The sequence below is a fragment of the Falco naumanni genome, chromosome Z (assembly GCF_017639655.2).
Source record: "Falco naumanni isolate bFalNau1 chromosome Z, bFalNau1.pat, whole genome shotgun sequence".
In the NCBI taxonomy this organism is placed as follows: Eukaryota; Metazoa; Chordata; class Aves; order Falconiformes; family Falconidae; genus Falco; species Falco naumanni.
In genome coordinates, this window is record NC_054080.1 from 29,635,005 (window position 1) to 29,660,118 (window position 25,114).

The 25,114-nt window shown below is 40.6% G+C and overlaps 1 protein-coding gene across 6 annotated transcripts in view; it reads left to right on the forward strand.

The window, feature by feature from the left end:
• The first annotated feature begins 410 nt into the window (after window positions 1–410).
• Window positions 411–25,114, forward strand: part of CHD1 (chromodomain helicase DNA binding protein 1) — a 55,277-nt gene continuing 30,573 nt past the window's right edge. Inside the window, exons 1-9 of one of the 6 annotated variants that reach the window (XM_040579192.1) lie at window positions 411–862; window positions 2,713–2,748; window positions 2,892–3,096; window positions 7,060–7,143; window positions 17,299–17,503; window positions 19,106–19,210; window positions 20,508–20,575; window positions 23,014–23,163; window positions 23,460–23,752. In XM_040579192.1, the coding sequence (XP_040435126.1) occupies window positions 3,044–3,096; window positions 7,060–7,143; window positions 17,299–17,503; window positions 19,106–19,210; window positions 20,508–20,575; window positions 23,014–23,163; window positions 23,460–23,752 (958 nt within the window). In that variant the 5' untranslated portion in view covers window positions 411–862; window positions 2,713–2,748; window positions 2,892–3,043. The other 5 variants (XM_040579190.1, XM_040579194.1, XM_040579196.1 and 2 more) reach the window with 5 other exon arrangements.

A 25,114-nucleotide genomic window follows, 5' to 3' on the forward strand; every position in this document is an offset into this window, starting at 1 on the left:
GCGGGCGTCGGGCTCTGGAATGGAAGACAACCAGTCCCCGGCGGGGGGACAGTCCTCACGGAAACAAATGTCTTCCCAGCAGCAGCGCGCCAAGCCTTCCTAAATACGCCCCGGTGCCGCTTGTAACTGCGTAGCCAGGCTAAGTAATGTCGCCGTGTTCGTCGCCGGGCTGTGATTTTACACCGAAAACGCCAGCGCAAACAAAAAGCCCACGCTCCGCCGAACGGCAATGGGCGGCCCGCGCGCGACTCGCGGCCGCGGCGCTCCGGTCATGGCGCCCCTCCGGGCCGAGCCGCGCCCTGCGCCTTCCCCGGGGACCGGAGCGGCCCCCGCGCCCACTCCGTGCGGCAGGCAGGCAGGGGGGCGCTGCGGGCAGCGCGGCCGGGCCCCAGCGCCGCCAGCGGCCCATCCTACCTCGGCCGCCCCCCTGTGCGCGGCCCGTCGGCGCGGCCCTCGCCCCCAGCCGTGGCTCCTCCCTCTCCTGCCGGTCGGTCCCAGGGCGCAGGGCTGACATCACGCCCGGGGTTTCCATCCGACCGAGGGAGGGAGAGGCTGCGCGGAGTGGCAGCGTGATGGCGGCGGTCGGGAGGACTTAAGAAGCGGTGGCGGAGCAGAGCAGCGTAGCGCCCACTCTGGTTTTCCCTGCGCCTCTCCCTGCCCGGTTCGGGGCCTCATTGTTCGAGCCAGCGAGCGAGCCCGTCGTGCGGGGCTGAAGAGCCGGCGGCCAGCGGCAGGAGTGGCGTCCCAGGCCCCGCCGCAGCCGCAGGAGCTGCCCCCGACCCTGGGCTGCGGCACGAACCTCCTCGCGGGGCGTAGCGCCGTCTCGGGCCGGGGCGATCCTGCGAAGGCCGGGCGCACGGAGGTAGGCAGAGGCCCGCCATGGCTCCTCGCTCTTTCGCCGGCGGGGAGTTGTGCGGCTTCCGAAGATGGAAGGGGGAGGCGGGTGGTGCTGAGGAGATGTGGCCCGGGAGCCGCTGTCGGCCGGCGGGGGCTGGATGCCCGGCGCGGGGCTGGGTTCTTGGGCTCGCTCGCGGTTTTCCGCGGAGGGAGGGAGCCGCGAGGGCCGCGGCGGGCGGCCGGAGCCGAGCCGCTCTCGCTAGCTCCTGCGGGGGGAGCCAGTGTCGAGCCGCCCGGGAGGCAGGAGAGCGGCCGTGGCTTTCCTCTGGCCATGGGGGGCGCCGGGGGAAGCGAGCATGGAGGACAGCGGCGGCCGCCGAGACGCTGCCAGGGAGCTTTGGTCGCGAGCGGCGGCTGTACAGGCCGCGCCGCGAGGGAGGGCCGTCCCCGGCGGCGGAGGGCAGCCCCGGCCCGGGTGCCGCGGGAGCGCCTTGGGGCAGGCACAGGGAGAGCGGCCGCGGGAGCGCGGTGCGGGCGGCCAGCGCTGGGAGGTTCGCCGTACAGCAGGAGCCGGGCGGCAGGGAGAAAGTTTCGCCGCCCCTCGGGGTACTTCCCGGGGCCCAGGGGGTGCCGGGCCTGGCGGCGAGGGGCTGCCCGGCGGCGCGGGAGGGCCGCCCAGCGGCGGGGAGCACGGTGCCGGGCGGCGCGGAGCGCGGCCTTGCGGTCAGGCCGTGAGGAGCCGGCCGGCTCACCGCCTTGGCCGCCGCGTCCCCGGCCTCGATTCGCCGCCCCTCGGGGCTGCAGGGCGCCTTCCTATCGCTTTCCCCTCCCGCATCGCCTTTGTTTGCCGGCTGGAGCGGCCCGGGTGTCTGAGATGGTGCCTGAGCGCAGGGCGTTTGAAACCCAGCCCGGGGCGAGGCTGCCCCCGCACCGCCACCCGGTGGGCTCTGCATTGGGATGTTTAATATTAGAGGAGACGCCTCGGGGCGGGCGGGCCGCGGGCGAGCCCCTGGCCGCTTTCACACCGCTAAATCTGTGAGACGCACTGCTCTTTATCCGATTATCAGTGAGTTTAGATTATCAGTGAGTTTATGTTTGCAGGCCATTTACCGTGAGTCTAAACTTTCTCTAGCGGCCTCGGATACTGCAGTGATCCCATTTGAGATGCTCTTGTATGTGAAATAACGATCATTCCATCTGTGGGATATTGCTTGTCTGATTTAGTGGAGACACCCATTTTAAACGGGACAGTCTTTATCTTCCTGCCTCTACTCACAACTGGATGTAAGCATTATGTGTGTATCTGGAAATGCTTCCACAATGTTTTGTGCATGAAATACATTTTACTAAGCAGATCTTAGCAGAACATTAATATCTATGGGTTTTACCTATATGTTCACATAGGCAGTTTTTCTTTTAAGATTTAGATCTACTTTGTCCTGAAGTCAGTGCTATGGCGAAAGTTAAGCTGCAAGGTACAGTGCAGTCATGGAGTAAACTTTTTCTCACCTTACAATGCTAAAGAGGTTGCAATTCCCATAACATTTCCTATTCTGTAGCTAGTGGTTCAGTAGAAATTGCCATCTTTATAACACCATCAATGAGAAGCTGCATAAAGAAACATAATGACCTTTTTGCTGGGACCTAATTGCAGTCGAACAGAAAGCTAGTCAGGTCTTTCCTCTCTTGCATTTTGTGTATTTCATTTAGTTCTTTCAAGTATTTTAAAAATATAAGTAATAAAAAGACTGCTTCTCTGGAGAAGATTCCATGTTCCGTGTCCCCCCATCCCATGTCGTGTCGTGTCGTCCCTCCCCCCCCCCCCCTTCTGCAGACATCAGGAAAGAGTTTAATTGTTTGTTTTTTTTTCCCCAGGGAAAAAATTATGATAAAATGATGAACCGTGAACAGGTAACATACAAAAAGCTATTTTAGAGTTAAAAATATGACATCAAATATGGTTCACTGTTAGCGAAAGACTGGGTTATTTTTGGTATCATTTTTAGTTGGGAAATACTTTCAAATTGTGTCAGTGTTTTCCTTTACTATTTTAGGTATTTTAGGAGAAACCTTGCATACCTGCCGAGAACACTAGAGCAAACAAATCACCTGGAAAACGTACAGAATACCAAGAAGTGGATTCTCGATATCCACCTCGTGACTTGAGTGGACTTCCGTTTAGCTTTTAAACTTCTTAATAATTACAATGAATGGGCACAGTGATGAAGAAAGCATAAGAAACAGTAGCGGGGAGTCAAGGTAAGCGCTTGCTCATTTTAGTTATTCTTGGCTATATATATTTTGTTTACTATAGCTGCTTTATATTTGAACTTGGTGCCAAAGCTTCCTGGCTAGCAAGCAGACCATAGGAGGACTGGACATGCTTTCTTACAGGTGCTTAATCTGCTTGTTACATTCATACTGCTTCAGCTAAGAATTGTAATGATCTTGTATGTGCCTTACATAGTAAAGCTTAAATAGTATTAAAACCATATCAGCATCCAACAGAATAGTAGTACTCTTTTGAGGGGAAAAAGAAATATTTGAAATGTCAAAAGCTGAAACATTGGACTAGAATGTTAAAGCTGCTGCCTATAAAGTGCAAGGTGCACACGCATAAAATGTGTTGTATAAAACCCTAACTAAACTGTCTATAAAGGTGGAGCAGTGGGCTGTTCATATTAATTTTTAATACGGAGTACTTGATTTTTTGCTTTAGAGCTGTCAGAGCAGTATAGCTGAAAGGGTTAACTTTGGTTTTGTGTTTTGAAGTGAAAATACAGTTTTCCAGCTGGTTTTTTGATTAAAAAAATTGGTCCTCTAATGTTGAATGCTAGACTCTTCCTGTATTTGGAAAAGCTTGATTAGAACTTGCCTGCATCCATAGGGTGGCTTGGAGGGGTGGAATTAGATTCTCATTCTACTAGAGCAGTGTTAAGTTCAAAAAGTCCCCTCTGTGCTAGAAAGTTTAGATTTCTAATACTGGAAGTGTGGTGAATGCTGAAGGTTTAAGAAATCAAAGTAGACTTGCAAATAAGAAGTGGTTGTAGACTTGCAAATAAAAAGTGGTTTTAGACTTCTAAGAGGTCGTCATGTCTGTGCTGTTAGTCTACCTGTCTGTCTTTCTGCCCCTGTTTGTGATCACCACCTGTTGAACCAGTTAGCTGATTTGGTCAGAGGGTCATAAAGGAAACTGTTTTGTGGACTTCATGGAAACTTCCAGCCGGGTAGAGAGGGATCTAAATTATTGCCTCAAGTGAAGAAGTGCAAGAAGAATGTACTTGCCAGCTGGTCAGTCAGCATGTGCTGGCTGTCAGGCTTGCTCATAGCACAGTGGGATCAAGTGGGAAAAGGGGAAGAGAGAAGTGTTTAGGTGACTTGTGAAAATCTCAAGATCTGTGAACAGTAAAGCTGAAGAAAGTTTAATAACTTGTGTATTTTTATGTCAAGCTTCCTGTGACATATGACAAAGGAATGTCACAGAAAGACAGTCAACTTTCAATCTTGCAAATAATTTGTAAATTGATTCATAATCAGTTTTGAAGATTTCTGCTTCCAATAAAGTTGATACTCTTCCAACTATCAAACATATTTGGAGTTTCTTCTAGTAATGGGCAAAATACTTCTGGTTATATAAAAAAAACCCCAAACACAAGGCAGCCTTCTCGGGTGAGAAGAGAAATGTGAGCAAATAAAATGGCGTGAGCAGAGCTAGTCTTCTGAATTGTTAAGACCTCCAACAAATGTGAACTTAGTAGGTACAAGTCTGACTTTGTGTGTGAATTTCAGACTACTTGAAACAAGCCACTTTGCTAAAGATAAGTGGGAAAACTACTTTGTATCAAGCTGTGACTGTCCATAAATATCAGTGTATCAAAGCTATTAAAAAGCTGTAGCAATGTGCAAGACTAAACCAGGTGAACCTCATAAAGTTCTCAGCAACTTCATTAAAAGTAAATATAAGAGGATGAAGAGTACTCAAACTTGGTGCTCACCTGTGAAGTGAGACATTGTTCTTCATCTCAAATGTCCTGCCGAGCACATCTTAAAGCTTTAGAAAGTTCTAAAATGCTAAAAACTTTTTTCCTAGGCTTGTATCAGTCATTAACCCCATAGCCTAATTCACAGGCAGGTGTTAAAAAGCTTGTTTTCATGTTTGCCTTCTATTATCAGGAAACTTCTTGTAAATGAAAGGTGAAAGCTTTCCATTTTAAATGATGGAACCCTTTTGTGTCTAGCCTAGTTCCAGTATTAAAATAATTATTGCAAAAGGAATGTGACACTTGCAGAGTATCTTTATATGACTTGCCCCTGTTTAGTTGTGTTTTTCTTTTTTGCAAGTTTCCAGAACACTGCATGGATTTTACTCGGAGGGGAGTTGCCTTAGCTGCAGGCAACTGCAGGCAGCTTGCTAACTAACTTGGGAAGTGCTGCTTTATTTAGCCTTCAAATCTAGAAATGTGAATTCTACAGAATAGAAGTAGAGATCAGTAACAAAATATGTTTACAGAGCTTCTAGTGGTTCCATCCCTTTCAGAATGCTAGGGAGGAAAGTGGAACAAGTGAAGAAAGCAATTGAGAATTGCTGCTGGGAATTAGTTGCAAAGAGGGTCAAGCTCTCAAGAATATGTAGAAAAGAAGAGGTAAAGGTGAATACAGTAATAATCTAACCAGTGGCATTTGTGATAATTATAAGAAATCTTTGAAAAGTGGTTTTACTTTACAAATTTGACACTTTACAAGTGCAGTAAAGCTGTTCACCTCCTTTTATTGTCTGGTGTAAACTTCCGTGGCTGTCATTCTGGTGCAGTAGTCTTAATAACAATTCAATATAGCCTGATGTAGGGGAGCTGCTGTCATTACTTCAGAAGGTTAAGAGAAGCAGTGGATCAGGGCTGGATTTACAAAAATACATGGCGTCGTGGATATTGTGTTGTGTTGTTTAATGGGAACACCGTGACTGGCAGAAATTGTGGAAAGCCTGTAGTATCCTCAGCAAGTAGGAGAGCTGGAGAAGGGACTGATTGTAAATGTTTGATTTTATGCATTGGGTCAGCACTGTGGTAAGGAATTGTAGCTGTCCTTTACTCCCTGTGACTGGCTGTGGAGGTCAGTTATTTCTTAAGTGTGTGAACGAAATGGCTAATTTGCCATGCTCTTGCACTCCTTTCCAGTGTTGCATCTATTCATCTGTCTGGTAGATGAGCAGAAAACTTTCTCTTGCTGCAGGTGTTGAGCCTGAAGTTCTGTTTTGCTACAGGTGGAAAAGTACATCTCATGTATTTTCATGGTTGAATAACTGGCTGCACTGTTTGGACTTTTCCTGCCTATTTCAGCATCCTCTGAAGCTATAAATCAGTATTAGAGCCAAACATAATGGAAACTGTAGACTAGCATAAACACTGTTACCTAATCTTGTTGGTTGATGTTCTGATTTCCGTGTAGTAATTACAGTGGCGTCTACTCTCCAGTTTGTTTACTTGAAATTACTACTCTGGAATATTTTTAAGTAACTCAAGGTAAAATACCACAGATACTGTTCATCTGGACAGCAAGTGAGTGTAGACACAAACTTTATGATACTTAAGAGTCAGCACCTCAAGAGTAAAGCATCTTCATGCAGTGTTCTTGAAAGCGTTCTGTTGAAAACTTGAATATGAGTAAATACATTCTAGTTAGTAACAATAAAGCTTAATCAGCAGGGAAGGGCCGTTATACCTGAACTGCAAGACAAACTCCAGGTAGGACAGTGTCTGCACAAGTGAAATATTGGTGATGATTGAATAACACTATTGAATCTGATTTAGCATCTCTGCTTTTCCTATGTTTCGTGCAGAACAAGGTATAGAGCACCTGAGCAAACCTTCCTTCTCTGTAGGTAAAAAGGGATACACTCAGTGCAGCTTATCTGGAAATAGCTGGCAGGAATGTATAGTACTCCCAGTTTTATAGAAAGCAGCTGCTTACACTTTTACCATTCTTAACACACTTGAAAGCTGATGTTAATAGTTTAATTCACTTTGTGGATTGAATAGTCTGTGGACCACAAAAGACAGTCAAGTAAAAACTAAAGACTTTGTGAGGAGGCTTCTCATACTTCCGTAGGAGGTAAAAAAGCTGAATGAATTCACTCTTGATCCATTGTTAACCTAGACTTTATACAGGAGTCTAAAAGCTCGGTTCATTCTTTTACAATGTGACTTATATAGCTTTCTATCTTAGGGTTTCTCTTTCCAGGGTCTTGTGTAAATCAGCAGATTTTGTTCCTCATTGCGTGGTCCTGTCAGAGGCACCTTGTTTTAAGGGGTAAGCTGGTGAAGGTAAATTTAAGATTATTAGAAAGAACTAATGACTCTGTGACAAGATATGTGCTTTTTATCTGTTTCAGAGACTTGTCTCTAAGCCTTTCATCTCCCCCAAAGCATTCTCCAGTTTCATTGCATAGGTATTTGAGAGGGTTGAAAAACATCAGGTAAAAACAAACATGAAAAATTATTTCCTTTAGTACTTTCATTAAGCTATGTTGCCTTTCTTGCAAAGTTGCTTATTAATAAATACTACATTCAGGCATAAATTCATCTTGCTTATATAGGGAGTATCCAGAGACAGTGTTTATAAAACAGGACAGACAAAATTACCTCAGTGTGTCAAACTTCCATACTAAATTATATCTGATATGTGCTGCTGCACAAATGTAGCTACTTGGCTGAAGGGCTAGGTGTGAGAGATGTTTCTTGACTACATCTCCTGGAAGGTACTCTTTCTAGACTTTACACCCGAGTTTGTCAGCATACATGGAACTATACTTGTAGAAATCCCACCCTGAAAACATGCTACTCATTTGTAGTATATATTTTTGCATGCCTGCTACTGCAAGTTATTACTGACAGCTAACTTTGTCATCATTGCTGTGGTTTGTTTTCATGGTAGAAAAATAGTCTAACTCCAGCAGTACTGAAGAGATAATCATTATTGCTTTATCCATCATGTTTGTTTCTATTTCCATATCTTATGATGCTCCACTGTTTTGTACTCCACTGCTGCCTTTGTTTAGATTTGTGTTGGTTTTGTTTTGTGAGGGCGTTTTTTTTTGAACAAATTACGGTGAATGTAATGTAAGGTTTCTTAATCAGGAACACCTCTAAACACATAATACTGTTTCCATTTTACTGTTTTGTTGTTGTCAGTTTTAATAAGTACTATATATTTGCTTGGAGCTGGAGAGGGGAAGAAGTCTTATGTGACACACTCTTAGAAGAGGGACTTACAAAAGCATAAATTCTATTCTGAGTAGTGGAGTCAAGTGCCTAAAAAAGCACAAATGGCCTTCAACAGTTAATGTTAGCAAATACTGTATTTCTGTGTACAATACTCGTATTCTGTAGCTTAACTTGCTTTGCCCTGTTGTTTCTATCTGTGCTCCTATTTTAGTCTTCATACTGTTTATACTTTCTGTTGGCATTTGGTTTCTTGGAAGACCTTCATCAGTGAAGAATGTGGGGCTGGGGGGGAAAGCAAGTCAAGGACAACGTAGAGTTGGTTAGAAGAGGTCAGCAGTACCAGACAGCAAAGGGAGGACATAGTGTGACAGGGTGTATTAGGGTAAATTTGTCAAATACAGGTGAATTGAGAATGACTTGAATGCGGACTGTTTCTGTGATTATATTTAAGGAATGAATGACTTTCTAGCAGAAGAGTTGAATGAAGAAGATAGACTCCTGCTCAGGATCGTCCTGCAGAAAGACTGTCTTAACTGTCTATGGAAGGGGTGAGGGAAAGACAGAAAGGTCGTAATTTGTGCTAGCTGCCTGAAAATGGTGGAGATTTCTCTTTACAGTTTTATTCAGGCTTTTTTGGAAGGAGTGTGGTGGGTTGACCTTGGCTGATTTCCAGGTGCCTACCAACCCACTCTTATCACTCCCTTCCTCTCAGAACAGTGGGGGGAGAGAAAATAAGATGGAAAAAAAACCTCCTTGTGGGTCAAGATAAAGGCAGTTTAATGCAGCAATAGTAAATGTCACACACGCGGAAGCAAAGGAAAACAAAAGATGTTATTCTCTACTTCCCAGCAGCAGGACATGTTCGGCCACTTTCCAGGAAGCAGGGTTTCAGCACGCGTAGCCATTGCTCTGGAAGACAAATGTCATAAATAATGAATAGCACACACACTCCTCCTTTCTCTTAGCTTTTATATCTGAGCAGACATCATACTGTGTGGAATATCCCATTGGTCACTTTGGGTCAGCTGTCCTGCCTGTGTCCCCTCCCAGGACGTTGCCCACCCGCAGCCTGCTGGTGAAGGGGGAGGGAGGGAAGGCTGGAGAGGCAGCCTTGGTGCTGTGCGAGCGCCGCTCAGCAGCAGCCAAAACGCTGGTGTGTTACCACCACCTTTCCAGCTGCCAACACAAGGCACAGCGCTGTGAGGGCTGCTGTGCGGCTCAGCCAGACTCAGTACAGCGAAGAAGATACAGATACATAGGCAAAAATCTAGTTAAGTTGTACCCGAACCTGTACTCTTACTGTACCTCAGGTGTCCACAGCATGGTGGTTATAGTGTCCACTTTTGCCTTTTGCTGAACTGTAAAAGCATCTGTCATGGTTTAACTCCAGACAGGAACTAAGCGCTGCACACCTGCTTGCTTACTCCCCTCTGGTGGGATGGGGGAGAGAAGTAGAAGGATAAAAGTGAGAAAAATCACTTAGTGAGTTTCACTGAATTGAGAAAAAGGCAGTGTAATAGGTAAAGCAGAAGCTGTGCGCAGAAGCTGTGCTCACAAGCAAAGCAAAACAAGGAATTTATTCTCTGCTTCCCATCAGCAGGCAGGTGTTCAGCCATCTCCGGGAAAGCAAGGCCCCATCACCATTAACAGTTACTTGGGAAGACAAATGCTGTAACTCCAGATGTCCCCCCCTTCCTTCTTCCCCCAGCTTTATACGCTGAGCATGACGTCATATGGTGTGGAATATCCCTTTGGTCAGGTGGGGTCAGCTGTCCTGGCCGTGTCCCCTCCCAGCTTCTTGTGCATCCCCAGCCTGCTCACTGGCAATGTGGAGTGAGCAGCAGAAGAGGCTTTGGCTCTGTGTAAGCACTGCTCAGCAAAAACTAAAACATCCCTGTACTACCAACACTGTTTGCAGCACAAATCCAAAACATTGCCCCATACAAGCTACTGTGAAGAAAATTAACTCCACCACAGCCAAAACCAGCACAGCATCTTAAGGAAAGTCAATGACCCTGGTCTGTACAGGAAGAGAAATTGGCAATAAATAATGCGCTTTGCCTCCCCTTTTCTGTTAAGGGGAACTCTGAAAAGCAGCGGACCAGAATTGCTGTTCCTGAGATAATATTTATGTAACGGCATTAGACAGCAGTTGACAGGTAAGTAATTGAGATAGTATTCCAGTCCTTGGTTGATGAAATACTTGATGTTCCTTGCATCCTACACCTAGAGATATGATGCCAGAATCTCAGTAATTAGTAGTGCCAGTTCAGGTGATTAATTTTGTGGAGGTCAGTGGTACTACTTTGGACTAGTGGACATTACTAATTGCAAGAAAAGTTAGTAAAATTATGGACCCTAGCTAGACTACATCAGACAATACTTAAAGCTCTTTAGCTAGGGAAGGAATTGCTTATAGACTATGCTTCAAAAAACATAGGGAAAATCAAAGAACCCCATAGACAAAGGTGGAAAAGAAAGTGACCAAGGGTGTTAAGACTACCTCACAGCTGTTATCTCCCTGAATTTATATTTTAACATCTTTATTACAGAACTTAGGTTCTGTTTCTTTAATGCAAGTAAACTGTCTTGTTATCAGACAGGGTTTGTGTTTAATGGAGCAACTTTTTTAAAATTCAGATTTTAGTACAGTGTGAAATTCTCTCATTTATCATTTGGTTTGCAATGTTAGCTTCCATTGATTATTTAGAGAAAATACAAGTTTTCTTCTTAGCTTGTATCTCCTTTCCTTTTCCACTTCAAGGAAGATTAAACTGTTTCTGGAATTCTGCTGATACGCTTTCTTAACATAAGAGATTATTTCTCTTCAAGCTCTGAAAAACTTGTAGACCTCTGTCAAGCTGGTTATGATTGTTTTGCTTTGTTACAGGTGGCTGTTAGGGTATCCATTTCAGTGGATCAAGAAAATGTCATCTGAGCTCCTGAAAGTTCATATGAAACTTCTGTATTCTGTACATCTCTGCCTATGAACTTCAAAAACTCAAACAATTACATTTGAAAACTTCTGGCAAACAAGCTTTCTATATTTTCAGTGATGCTGGTAGGCACTACAGTGCAATAGGAGTTCTGCATGCCATTGCCCTTTTTCTTAGTCCTGTCAGCAATGGTATGCTCCATGGGAAAGGGGAGAAGGTACTACACCACATAGCAGTTTAAGCATCTGGAAAAATTACTTGGAGTACGTCACGATGCAGTGTGTGCTAAAATTAAAAACTACTAAAACCCCCTTTTGAGATCTGTTTAATTTTTTTTCCTAAATTTGGTATTGATTTGCACTGTTTTATACTTGAAGACAACAGTCCTTTAGAAATATTGCCTGTTCACTTGTGCTTGTTTATTCCACTTCTTCACTGGCCCTTTAGAATGTTCATGAAAACAGGGGATTTTAAAAAAGCTGAGTCTGTGCCTTTTATGGATGATAATGACACCACAGGGGGAATCAGAGAGGGTAGCAATAAAAATATCAGAAGAGTTAACATCCACTGCTGGTGAGGGTTCTACAAAAGTATTGGTGAGGACTGAAGAATGTTTTCGAAGTGTGGTAGCTCATTCTGCTGCTTGTACTATTGTTAGAGTTGATTTAAAGAATCAATTGCCAATATTCGAGTGATTGGAGGTTATCTTTATTCGGCAGCGCTGGATGCATGGGGGATCGCTCCACCAAAGTCATGCACACTAAGGGGATTTTTCAGTCCCCTCTTCATACAGGCAACTCATACTATTCATTAACTTTCCAGGAAATCGTTTACATATTCATTACAATTCCAGGAACTCATTTACATATCTCACTAAACTAGTGACCATGATTTAAGCACTTGTCTTTGCCATATTGTATAAACAACAGGAACTTAGGACCAGATAGCCTTTTTAAAGATGACAAATCCAAGGACTTAGCAATTAGTACATCTGTCATGTTAGCAATAAGGGTCCTTGGACGTTTCCCAACTTTTAGATAAACATGGGTACATTATCCTATAGATAAGTGGTACATCATTCATCATTCAGAGTTATGTGAAAATTGCTGACTTATAGAGCAAAGGTAGGAGCAGTTAAAGGAAAACTTTTAGTTCCATGTTCCTGAGTTCCTCCTTTACAGTGAGGAGGTGACAGATGTAAGTTTTCTTCCTGAATGCATGTGAGTATATCAATGTGTGTACCTTTTCTTAAATAATTGCATCCTTACTTTAGGGTTAGCATCTCTCATACTAGGATTTAATCTGAATTACTGCTTATGTGGAAGAGGGTCATAGGTAATCCTATGAAACTGATTACACATTTAAGTTCATTTTTAATAGCCAAGGCTTGCTTAATGTGTCTGAGTTGGGGAAAAGGAAGGCTTCATTACATCTTTTGCATTTTTTTAATCCCTTAGTGTAATGGTCTCCAAAATTTTTGTTTGCACAGATAAAAAAATACTTGAGCACACACCTCCTATGTACGTATGTATAGTTCATGTGTAAATTATATACGTGTGGTGCTTTACTAATACCTATCTTATAAAACAGGCATAAATCCTAGAAATTTTAAAAGGATGAGATAAAGATGAAATAATATTTGAAAATATTTTGCATTGTTAATGCCAAAAAACCTTTTTGCACTCCCTAAAAAATAGTGAATATTCTTATCTGTTAAAATCTTGGTTTAACGCTTTAACACACCAGTGATACACTGGTTTGAAGGTATGGTTGTAAGTTTAGTTTATTGTGGTACTTGGTTTTAATGGCTGGTGTAGCTGGAAAAGATACCTCGCAAAGATAACATGGATCCAAATGGGGAATTGCATTGTTGACTGCACATACAAAATCATATTAATTTTTTGCAATCCCATCAGCTAATGATGCAGAGGTTTTTCTCAAAATTTGACTAGTAAGTTTCCCTCTGCTCTAGTGTCAATTAGTTCATGCAAAATAATCAGAAGAGGTTGCAGTTTTAGGTTTTTAACAAATGGGTTCAAAATGCACTGAAACTTGTTGGAAGATTTTTAAACAGGTTAGAAATTTCCGTCTCCAACTTTTTAAGTGTACAGATATGACAGCTTTTATAGGTGACATCCATGGGTTTTGGCAATAAATTCATATAACGATGGAAACCTTTCCAAACATCTGTTCTCAGAATGCTATCTCCATAGTATGAGTATCTGTTCAAAAGCAGTTGCTTTCTCACTGTTCAAATGTCACCTTCACCTAGTTCAAATGTCACCTTCCTTCCCTTCATAGGGAGGGGTACAGTAAGTGTGTATACTTTTTCAAAAATGTCAGCTAGGTAGCATACCACCGGTGACCACTTGTTTCATAGAAAAGGTCAGCAAATTTTTTTAAACAAACAAATCCCACTAGAAACTAATCTTCAAAGTCAGCAGTACTAAACAGTAGACTGAAGATAACACTAATACTGTGAATGCAAGCAAACAACAAGAAAATAAGCAGAGTTGACACTTGTCCTACTCCTGTACAAGCTCTTAGTCAGCCACACTGCAAGGTAAAAAGCAACAGTAATCTAATTGCATCTGACAAGAAGTTGGACCCCAAATATTTGGAATTATCAAATACATATATTTGAAATATGTATTTACATTCACTTTTGTTAACAATTAACCTTGCCGTAAGTGTAAACTGTGCCCGAAGATATTAGCTAACAATAGTATGAAGCCATCACAGGGCATCCCACATGGCATGGAGAATGTAGTTCTTGGTGCTATAAAAATGGCTAAGAATGCATGGAAAACAGCCATGACAACCTGAAGTGCATTTCCTTGTCAGCAAACAGGGCTGAGGGATGCATAGAAAACATCAGTGAAGAATTGAAGAAACAAGTATTAGAATAAATCCTTGTCCTGTAGCCAGTGAACAGGAGAGTTCTTAACAATTCAGTAGAAATGAAGTCAGATCTTTTAATCTTACCTATTTTTTTGTATACACTGTAATTGCATCAAGACCTCTGGGAGTCTGTGGTGCATATGAGGAAGTATATAGGCAGAAACTCTAGTGTAATGTCACCTATCTGTATTAATTTGCATGATCAAAGTTGAAATTAAGCTCTGCTCAACATAGACTAGTCATGTGTGCTTGGACTTCTGTAGTGCTTTTTACTAATTGCAAACTTCTTTTAAGCATATATGAATACTGCCATAGCATTGTCAGATTTCATAAATGGTTTAGTAAGCCCTTGATGTTTTCCTAGTTTTAGAACTACTTGCTGCTACTCAGTTTGTCTTTTCCCATTTCCTTGTGATGATTAAACACTGTGAGATAAGACAGCTTAGTAAGACATTGATGCTGTGGCCTTTACATAAGTTCTTCCCCCCCCGCCCCCCCCCCCGGGTTTTCTGTCTCTGTGTACCAGTTAGCTGTTAGTCTATGGTAGTAGTCCTGCATTGTCCTTTGTACATGGTATCATTAGGACAGCCCTAAATCAGTTGTGGTGAACATTTATTATTTGTTTATTCTTTCTTCTTGCTTCTTGTAATTTCCTTTCTTTCTCTTCCCATCCTTCACCTTCTACCTGCAGGTTTGTTTTGTAGTCTTTCATTTGTTAATAACGTGGTTGAATAGTGTCTTTAAGATTTTTATTCTTGTCAGATGTTACTGTTATTTGATATGCAGTTGGATTATATTACTCTGCTCTTCTCCAACTCAAGCCAGTCTGTGAGAAGCAGAGTTTATGAAATAGCTCTTAATTTACTGGTCCTGCTCATAAACCTAATGGGAATTTATTCCCAGACTCCCAACTTTATCGCAAGTTAGTTGGCAAGATAAGGAGACTGTGTTTTGCCTGAATGGTGAATACTGTATGATCCACATCTGTTGATAGGTTGGTATTACTTAATGGAGGACTTAAATCATAGCTAGCTGATCTATTCATGAAGGAAAAGATTTGGAATGAGTTGGGTTTTTTGCATCCAACTCCAGAGCAACTAGCATTATCCACTAGACTGTTTTTTTTCCTGTCTTAGTCCTTTTGGTTTTGAACTTAACACTTTATTCTTGTGTTGAAGATCAAACTGCCTAAAGTTTCCCATCAACTGTGAGTCTAACTGACATAATTTTTGCTTACTTATCTAAGGAGACTGGCATTTTGGGGTTTTTTTTACCTTTGGTCTCTCCAGGTTTTATCCTGTAGCTGGTTTACATGTTTCTCCTAACGTTGGCAAGTTGTTAGACCAAGATGCCTTATTCCACTGTCAGCTTCTCCATGCTACCTTAGAAAAGAGGTGCTGTGTTTTGGTTGCCTCTGGCTGTATGTGCCATTGAAGCTATGGTTAGCATTTTAGTGTGTATAAAATATTTTACTGCTTTATAGAAAGCTAACTTAATTTCCACCCTTATGGCTTAGTGTTCTACATCTTTTTTTAGATTTGGTAATCGAGATTATTACTGCCCTCTTTGAGGAAGCCTCATCCTGGATGGAATTATTTAATTCCCTTCCCCCCCCCCTCCAAGGCTATATAGGATTTACGCATTTTTGGTGGCTTTTTGTCACTGGGACTTGTCTGGATGGTATTTACATGCCTCAAGATTTCTCCATGATAAATTTCCTTCTATTTCTCTTCATTTATAGTTAGTGTTGACCTCCACAGTCCCCCTGACATTTACTTACACCGCTTTGCTATGCTGAGAAGTGTGGTTGTTTTATAATGATCTGATTTACCCAGCATTAAAGGTAAGGTAATGTTTGTGTACAATAGCACTATTACAAATAAAATATTTTTGGAAGCTCGTCATGGAGTGCCCTTAATTTCTGGTAAACAGTTTAAAGTCTGGTCGTGTTCTGTAGCAGGTCCTCTGCTTTATTTGGCAGGTGAAGTTAGTGCTATAGCATCATGCCTGAAGTAAGCTTTTGATGACAGAAATAGGAAGTCTGGGAGCAGCCTTGTTGCTTCCCTGTTTTCCTCTCAGCAGATGCAAGGAAACCCCTTCAGACCAAGGGTTCTTCTTTGGTCTGAAGACAAACCAACCTTCACCATGGTTGTCTGTATCTCTCTCTTTCAAAGTCAACAGTTGCAGATGGCTGATTGAGGTGCAGTCTACAGGAGTCTGTTTATTAATTGCTTCATTTCTTCTTCGCTGGTGCAGCTTTGCTGGCTTTAGCAAAAACTAGAGGAGCTACTTTGCTTCTTTTGTGGTTTTGAAATGTTGTCAATTAAGTATGTTCTACAGCAGAGGATGATAAATTGGCCTTCTCCCCCTGCGCCTCCACCTCCAGCTGACTGTCAGCCAGATGAATTGTGCTGGCTGAGATCAGCTGGGTTTTGATACCAGCTTTTGGTTTTATCATTTTTGATTCTGGCTTCATGTTTACTCTGTAAGTGTTTGAAGTCAATATGTACATAATTTGAAATTATTTTGCTCCGTGGTGGTATAATTATGACATTTTTATCGTGACGTCTTTTAAACGTGGTAGTATTAACCTAATGAGGAATGTTATTAAGTTTTAATTCTGCCACTTCTTGAAGTTGGTGTAGAAACCCAAACGTTTTTAAGTTTTCTGAATGGTCAAAAAATGAATATTTTATTTTTAATTATTGTCTTTCTAAGTATGTTAAATCTGTCATAACATGAGTATACAGCTAGAATAATCTGGCAGCTCAAGTATATATATGCCAAGGAAGATGCCTTGGCACAAGTTATGCCACCAGCGACAAAGTTATCAGTGACACACCAGGGACAGCAGTTGTCTGTATGATGAATTTTTGCTGCTTTATTTTAAGAGAAAAACAGAGTCTGCATAGCTATTTATTTATTTATTTATTTATTTAGAGTTACGTGCTTTGAAGTGGTTTTGGTTGGGTTTTTTTAAGGAGTACTGATCTATAAAGATCGTTTTCAGTCTTGTATTTTGGTTGGACAGGTCTTTGTGGAGTAGACTTAACAGTTAACAGGTGTGTGTGTGTGTGTACGTACAGGGTTTGATGGAACTAAACAAACATTATGAGGTAGAAAGTTTGCATGGGTAAGAAACATTTTTATCACTTTTATTTCCCTTGCTTGACTTCTCAATATAAATTTGAATGTTCCTGCTTTATCTTGTTTTTTAAAGCTTCATAAAGAGTATCTGATAATTCCTTGTTTATTTTTAACATTATTAATCTCAACTTAAGTGACTGCATCCATTTGTCTGGTCTGACTTAACCATTGAATTATAGGTGAAATCTAAGGCAGCTTTTTTCTTTTAATCTGTTACCTTGGCAGTTGTGTAATATCTTACTAACTTCTCATTGCAGCCGATCAGATGACGATTCCGGGTCAGCGTCAGGCTCTGGATCTGGTTCAAGCTCTGGAAGCAGTAGTGACAGAAGCAGCAGCCAGTCAGGCAGCAGTGACTCTGACTCTGGTTCAGAGTCAGGCACTCAGTCAGAATCAGAGTCTGACACATCTAGAGAGAAGAAACAAATTCAAGCTAAACCACCAAAAGTTGATGGATCTGAGGTAAACAAAATATATAAATGAACCCTTCGTGGGGGAAAAAATATTAGAAACAATATTTCTGTGCAGTTAGTTTCAAGAACAGTTTTCATTTAAAACCCCCAAAAAATAGTTAGTGAAGTTAGTGAAGTGTTTTTGATTAGATTTTAACTTGCTTGGCTTAGTGAATGCACGTGCTTAGGTGTTTTAAACATGGAGCTAAGTTTATCACGGGTAAGTGCTTGAACTGACACTTATAAAATCCTAACATTTGTAAGTATTTTGTGTTAAATGCTTACCTAAATTGCATTGTGCAGAAGCATACACTAATTTACTGAAACTTCTGGAAGACAAAAAGCATGCATAGTGTTTTTATTTCTGAAATTCAACTTCTTATGTTGTTTCTCTAATGCTTAATTTCAATAAATGTATCAATAAATGATTGTGTAAAATTTCAAGCTTACATACAGTTGGCTTCTTTTGTCAGTAAATCAGCTAAAATCAGGAAAAAGTGATGTTTAGAAATCTGTTATATCCAGTAGGCCAAAATTACCTGCACTCTCCTGTGTTGCATGAATTTAGCTGGAGTGGCAGACCATTTTTATGGAAGTGTGCTATTTCAGCTAGGGTAGAGTTAATTTTCTTCTTAGTGTCTGGTGCAGTGCTGTGCTTTGGATTTGTTGATAACACACTGATGTTTTTACTTTTTGCTAGGTGATGTTTATACCAAGTCCAGGACTTTTTAGTTTCTCAGGCCCTGCCAGCGAGAGGGCTGGAGGGGCACGGGAAATTGGGAGGGGACACAGCCAGGACAGCTGACCTGAACTGGCCAAAAGGGATATTCCATACCATGGGACATCATGCTCAGTATATAAACGGGGTGGTGGTGGTGGGGAGTTGGCTGTGGCCTGCGGATTGCTGCCCAGGAACTGTCTGGGTACTGATCAGTGGGTGGTGAGCAATTGTATTGTGCAGCACTTGGTTTTTTTTTCTCTCTTCCCTTTGAATTTCATTCCTCTCCCCTTCTCCCTCCTTTTGATTATAATTGTTACTAAGGTTATTGTTGTTTTTATTTTATTTCAATTATTTAATTGCTCTTATCTCAATCCTCGAGTTTCACATTCCTTCCTGATTGTCTTCCCCATGCCTCTGAGGGGGCAGGGAGTGAGTGAGCCACTGTGTGTTTCTTAGTTACTGGCTGGGGTTAAACCACAAAGTTAGTCATACATTAGTTACCACAAAAATTGAAGATCATTAAGGAATCTCTGCTATATTTTTGTTCATGTACTTCAGTATTACTGTATGAAACAAAAACATATCAGCACGGTGGTCTGATTGGGTTTTTCTGGGTCAGTTTAAAAATCTACTTCATAAATGTTTTACCTTAACAATACCTGCTGTTGTTAAACATGATGTAGAAATTGTCATGGTAATTATTATATAACATTCTGTTCTGCAGATATCTTAAAAAGCTATCTGATATTAGTGCATGCAGTATTGATTTGTAGTGATAATGTAATTGATAAAATCAATATCAGTGATGCTAACTCAGGAAAAGTAAATATGTAGTAAATTTGAGACACTTCCACTATGTTAACTGACCCTTGCATCACTATTCCTTTTTAGTTCTGGAAGTCTAGTCCAAGTATACTTGCTGTGCAAAGATCGGCAGTACTGAAGAAACAACAGCAACAACAAAAGACAGCCTCATCAGACAGTGGTTCAGAAGAGGTGAATAACATAATTTAGACTTAAGATGTGAATATGCTCTTCTCATTGGCTCATATGTTAGAATAAAATGATGCACTGCCGAGTTGCATTGCCTAAGTGTGTAAAGTCTGTGTTTAGTCTATAAAATTAACGTCAAATAACTGACATTTTTATATGAAAAGTAAAAATAACTTTAGTTACTTATCTTCAGGTGAGTTGTGCCAAAATTGTAGCACCCTCAGGTATGTGATATTTTTAGGTAGATACTCTGTGAGGTATGGACAAAATTTTCAAGCCACACAGTACTGACTTACATTGTATTTTTGGCTTCTTCAGTTTGGTAAAGACAGTTAAAAATGCTATTAAGATTTTTTTAACTTGTTTTTGTATAAAGGTAGCTGCTGTGGTTTTCAAAAATCCTGTGTGGAGCAGAAAACTACATTTTTGCAGATTTGTAACAGTTATTACAAAAGAATTTTCATGGTTTAAGAATGACATGTGTATTTTAGGTATTTTAAAACCTGAATTACAGACTAAGGAAATGTTGACTTTGTGCAGTAGGAAGATCTTTTAAGGACACTAGTGACTATGAAATGGATTTTATTTATAAAGCAGTTTGGTTTTTTTTCCCATTACAAAATCTGTGTAGTGTAGTCATACTCCTTTGGTTGGATTTCTGATTTTTGTCTCGTTTAGCAGTTCATCATTAAAACTTAAACACTGAGGTTAATCACTTATCATTAAAACATTAATTTACAGCTGTTGTTTAAGTACTGCTTCTGAAAGATTTTTTTCAGCATAAAACTTAATCTAAATTTAAACTTAATCCCAATGAGATTGGTTTTAGGAAATCTAATTTTAAGAGGGTTTTTTCTTTGAGCACAGAGAAAGAAGAAACATTCTATTCTCAAAATTTTCTTAAACTGGTGTTTAAATGTGAAAGCATATGGAAGGTGAGAAAGCCCCTGAGGGTGGGATATTTTATTAGGATATTGATAGAGCCATCACCTTGATTAACTTGGCACAACTTAAATCATGACTGTTTTTATGTAGGCACAATGGCGGTTTTTTAAGACTTTTTTTTTGTGATGTTCTCTAGAGCTGTGCTAGCACAATGTATTCATAGATGAATAAATACAAAAACAACAGCAGTATTTATCTCATTCTGCATTAACAGCTACATTGTGGGGGATGAAGAGGGTAAAACATGAGCAATATGCCTCCAATTTGAAAGTGGGAGCTGATTTACCTTTTAGTGTAAGAAGTACTTCATTCTTTTTGTGATAATGAATTGTTGGGTTTTTTTCATCACCTCCAGGACTCATCAAGTAGTGAAGATTCTCCAGATGACTCATCCAGTGAAACCAAGAAGAAAAAACATAAAGAGTAAGATACTTTCCCAAGTAATACCACAAAATTTTTTCATCATAGTGACATATGCTTATAATACGTGCTTCATTTCTCCAGATATGAAAAGTTCAAGTTCCTTTTTAAATTCATCTTGATCTCGTATTCCTAATTTTTGAAATGTGTTGGGATGTTTAAAATAAACTCTCAAAGGAACACCTATATCATTAATTTCTGAGCAAAAGTCTGCAGTATTGTTCAAAAACATTCATCATAAATTCATAGAATGGTTTGGGTTGGAAGAGACCTTAAACATCATCTAGTTCCAACCCCCCTTCCACAGCGAGGGACACCTTTCACTAGACCAGGTTGCTCAAACAGCCCCATCCAATCTGACCTCCAGCACTCCCAGGGATGGGGTATCCACAACTTCTCTGGGCAACCTGTTCCAGTGCCTCACAACCTTTACAGTAAAGAATTTTTTCCTAATGTCTAATCTAAATCTACCCTCTTAATTTAAAACTATTACCTGTTGTCCTGTTGCTACAGGCTCTACTAAAAAGTCATCGGTGTTTTTATTTTTAAAAGACTTTGTTGCAGTTTATTTTTGAGCTGAAGGCCCTCCCTAAAAGTTCTTGTAGAAATCGGAAACCATTTAAGTAGGTTGTCGTACAACAAATTTAAATCAGAATCCCTTAGATAATGCCAAATTATTTTGGGTGGGGTTTTTTTGCTTTTTTCCCCCCCTTGGACATAGTAATTAACTTTATTTACTAACAAAGAGCTGCAAATAAACTCCTTCTAAATGATAAATCAAAAGGTTTGTGAGAAGGATTATATGTTGTTATTGTGGCAGTGAGAGTCAGTGACCAGTGTTTTTGTGAGTGGTGTGTAGAAATTGATCAGTTCTATCATTCATTTTTTCCAAGTTCATGAATCACCTCCAGTGTTCAGGGTTGTCAATATATCTTAAAGAAATGGTAGATAAAAAAAAAGAAAAAGGTGGGGGTGCAAAAGAAAAAAGTGCTATGCAAAGTGGTACTTTGCTAGCAATGAGCTGTTAATCAGAGTCTTTTGTTAAGAATTTGATTGCATCTAATAGCATACTCCATTACAGGAAGATATTTAAGTTTAGGAATCCATAACCAAAGTACTTCATATATCCAGTGCATGAATTTTTGTCCTATGGCTCTTCTGAACAAGTATGTCTGCAGTTGTTACCTGACATGCAATTCAGAGATTGCTCAATATGTAACTTGGTACATGATCAAGCCTTAGAGGCTGGTGCTTTATATCTGTTTTTCGTATTTCCAAATTAATACAGGTGATGGATTTATGTTAGTATTTTTTTAATTTACTGTTTGCAGAAGAATTATATTAGTAAGATGTTCTGTACCATTGGCCACGTGCTGTCTGTACGATAGATACATGTATGTTAGTTTTGGATGACTGGAACAATGGAAATGTCGTTTCCTCCATGACCCAATGTCCTGAAAGACAGAAAAGAGAGAAGAAGAGAGGAATCAAAGCAATGTTTCCTAGACCTTCTGATTGTAAATTTAAGGAATAGATTTCTTGGTAATATTCCAGCTTTGAATATTACTACTGCTCTGCTGCCTTGGTCACCCAGACCTAAACCTGGTGTTAGTATAAAGACTTACAGATGTTTCAGTAACGCATACCAGACTTTTTTTTTTTCCCCTTTCTTTTTTGTGAAGCTATTAAGTTTGCCTATATAAAGTCAGAATTTGAGGCAAGATACTGTTCATCAGTGGTTACATCTTTCCTGTTGCAAAGTAGAAGATCTCAGTGAAGCAGGAACAAGGAGATCCTGCTGCTCAGTCACAAGTGTCTTACTCATAGTACCTTGCCTGGTTGTGAAACACTGATTTTGGGGCTTAGTGGGAGGGAGCTGTTGGGAGCCAGTGCCACTCACAGGTTGCTGTAACTCAAGTTTTTCTGGATGTTTGTCAATTCTGCGTCTATTGTTTTTTGTTTCCTATGCCAAAGTTGCTGGCTCTTCACATGGGCCACAGGGCCTATAGGCATTAGACAACATGGGTCTCTCCAGAATATAACATGACAGGGCTTTATGATATGATCATGTGTAAGTTCTGATAAATATGTATCTTTCAAGTTAGACTTGTTAAGTGCTTTGGTTTCTTAATGTCCTATTAACTGATTTCTTCATGCTGAAATTTAAATAGCAATCCAGGTTTTTGGGGTTTTTTTTTTGATTTGAAATCTACCTCTTGATAACAGAAAACTTTGTCCAACTCCCTTTGAAGTCATTGGGCATTTTTATTTATCTGTTACTCATTGATGACAGTTTTCTGTATCATCAACTAAAATAACTTTTACAAGATTTTTATTTCTGTGAATGTTGAAATCACAGCAGATATGCTGTGGATGAATAGCTGATTTGGAAACAAACAAACAACAATGTACGTTACTCTTTTGTCTTTCAATATGTACAGTGAAGACTGGCAAATGTCGGGATCAGGGTCAGTATCGGGAACTGGTTCCGATTCTGAATCAGAGGAAGATAGGGACAAAAGCAGTTGTGAAGAGAGTGAATCTGACTATGAGCCAAAAAACAAGGTCAAAAGCCGTAAACCTCCAAGCAGGTAAGAAGTCATGCATTTGGATCCTCTGGTACTATTTCTAATAAGCAATTGAGTATTTACTATCACTATATATGTGATTGAAAATATCAATGCTTATTAAAAAGAATAGTTTTTTTTAAAGCTACATAAGGTGTTAATTTAGTGATGCTTTCTCATGAATACCTTTTCCTGTCTGCTTTAACTGAAAGTGGAGTAACTGAGCATTCATGAAATATATGTATTCAGAAAGCAATACAGAAGATATAGTTGTCCCTGTTGAAACATCATTGTTGTGTCATACTTGTTGTGTCTTAAAGAATTAAGCCAAAAAGTGGGAAAAAGAATGCAGGACCAAAAAAGAGGCAACTTGATTCATCAGAGGATGATGAGGAGGAAGAGGAGGATGATGATGATGATGATGATGATGATTATGATAAGAGGGGAGCTCGTCGCCAGGCAACAGTCAATATCAGTTACAAAGAAGCTGAAGAAACCAAGACAGATTCTGATGATTTGCTGGAAGTTTGTGGAGAAGATGTCCCACAACCTGAAGAAGATGAATTTGAAACTATAGAGAAGTTCATGGATAGTCGAGTTGGCCGAAAAGGAGGTTCTTTTTTTTAATTTTTCTTTTTTTTTTTTTTTTTGTGTGTGTGTGTGTTCTTAAGATCCTGGAGTGCATTATAGTGCAACATCAGCAAATGTTCTCAGCTGTAGGTAACCTGTGAGGTTTATAAACAGCAATACTTCTAAAATTACCAAAAAGTCATCTTGTTTCATCTTTCATATTAATAAGGATGTTCCTTTCTAAAGTCCCTTCTAAGTGTTGTAAAGTAGAATGTAGAATTGCATACCCAAGTAGAAAATAAAAATTAAGTGGAAGATAGATCTGTATTGCATAAATGCATACCATATTGTTACGGCACTGTTTGCACAGTTTAATGATACTTTATTGGTATAAAATACAGTGGCGTGGAGAAGGTGGACTAGATAGGAGAGCTGACTAGTAACCTGAACCTTGAAAGATGGTGGTGTCAAGGCTGGGCCACTGAGATTATGATTTCAGTTACTGCTTTACAGATTGTCTCAGACAGTGCAATTGACTACAAAATGCATTTAACATTTCAGTGGTGCATTTGCATGTGAACTCTTAAAAGTAGTTTGTGAATAGCGGTAGGCATGTCATATTTCCAGTAGCAATGGGAAGCAGTGTCTAGCAGTTCTGCTTATGGGTTTGAGTCTGCAAATGAGGATTCTAATGAGAAAAATAAACACACTTAAAAAACCCCACCCAAACGGTATGCCCCTTGCACTTCAGAGCTACCCTTCCTCATTATTTATACCTAATGTCTAAACATTCTGACCCATCTCAGAACTTGTGCTCTTCTTCCTCTCAACTTTCTTCTCCATGCTGTCCTGAATTCTAGTGTATCCTGCTCCAATACGTAGTGTGTTGTGGTCAGAGTCTTTGGAACTGAGCTTCCTGCCCAGATGGTGTTGTTTTTGCTGTCTTTTGCTGTTGCCGCTCTCAGTGGCTTTATCTGCCCCCAGCAGCTTGCTGGGCTCATTTTCTTACCTGGCTGTCCTCACAGAAATGAGCCTGTTTCCCACTGCTAGTATGCTTCAGCTGTGATACAGGCTGCACTTAATTAACTTTTTTTCTGGCTAATATAACAAAGGCAGAAAAAGTAGTAAAACATGTATAGGAAGAAATATATTTGTAGTATCCCTAGTAGTAAGTTATTGATGTGTCAAGACTGACCAAGCATAATGTCAGATGTCTTTTGTATGCTCAGAGATGAGAGTAATGCAACAGAAGACAACAAGCAGCATTAGTGGATCATTTCCTGGTGATGACTTTAAAAACTAGAAATGCAACCAGAGTTCTCATGTGGAAGGATAAGATCTTGTAGGTTAGGTGCAGAAGCTTTGGTTGCTTTTTCTCATTCTCTTTTAACTACTTATGCATGTG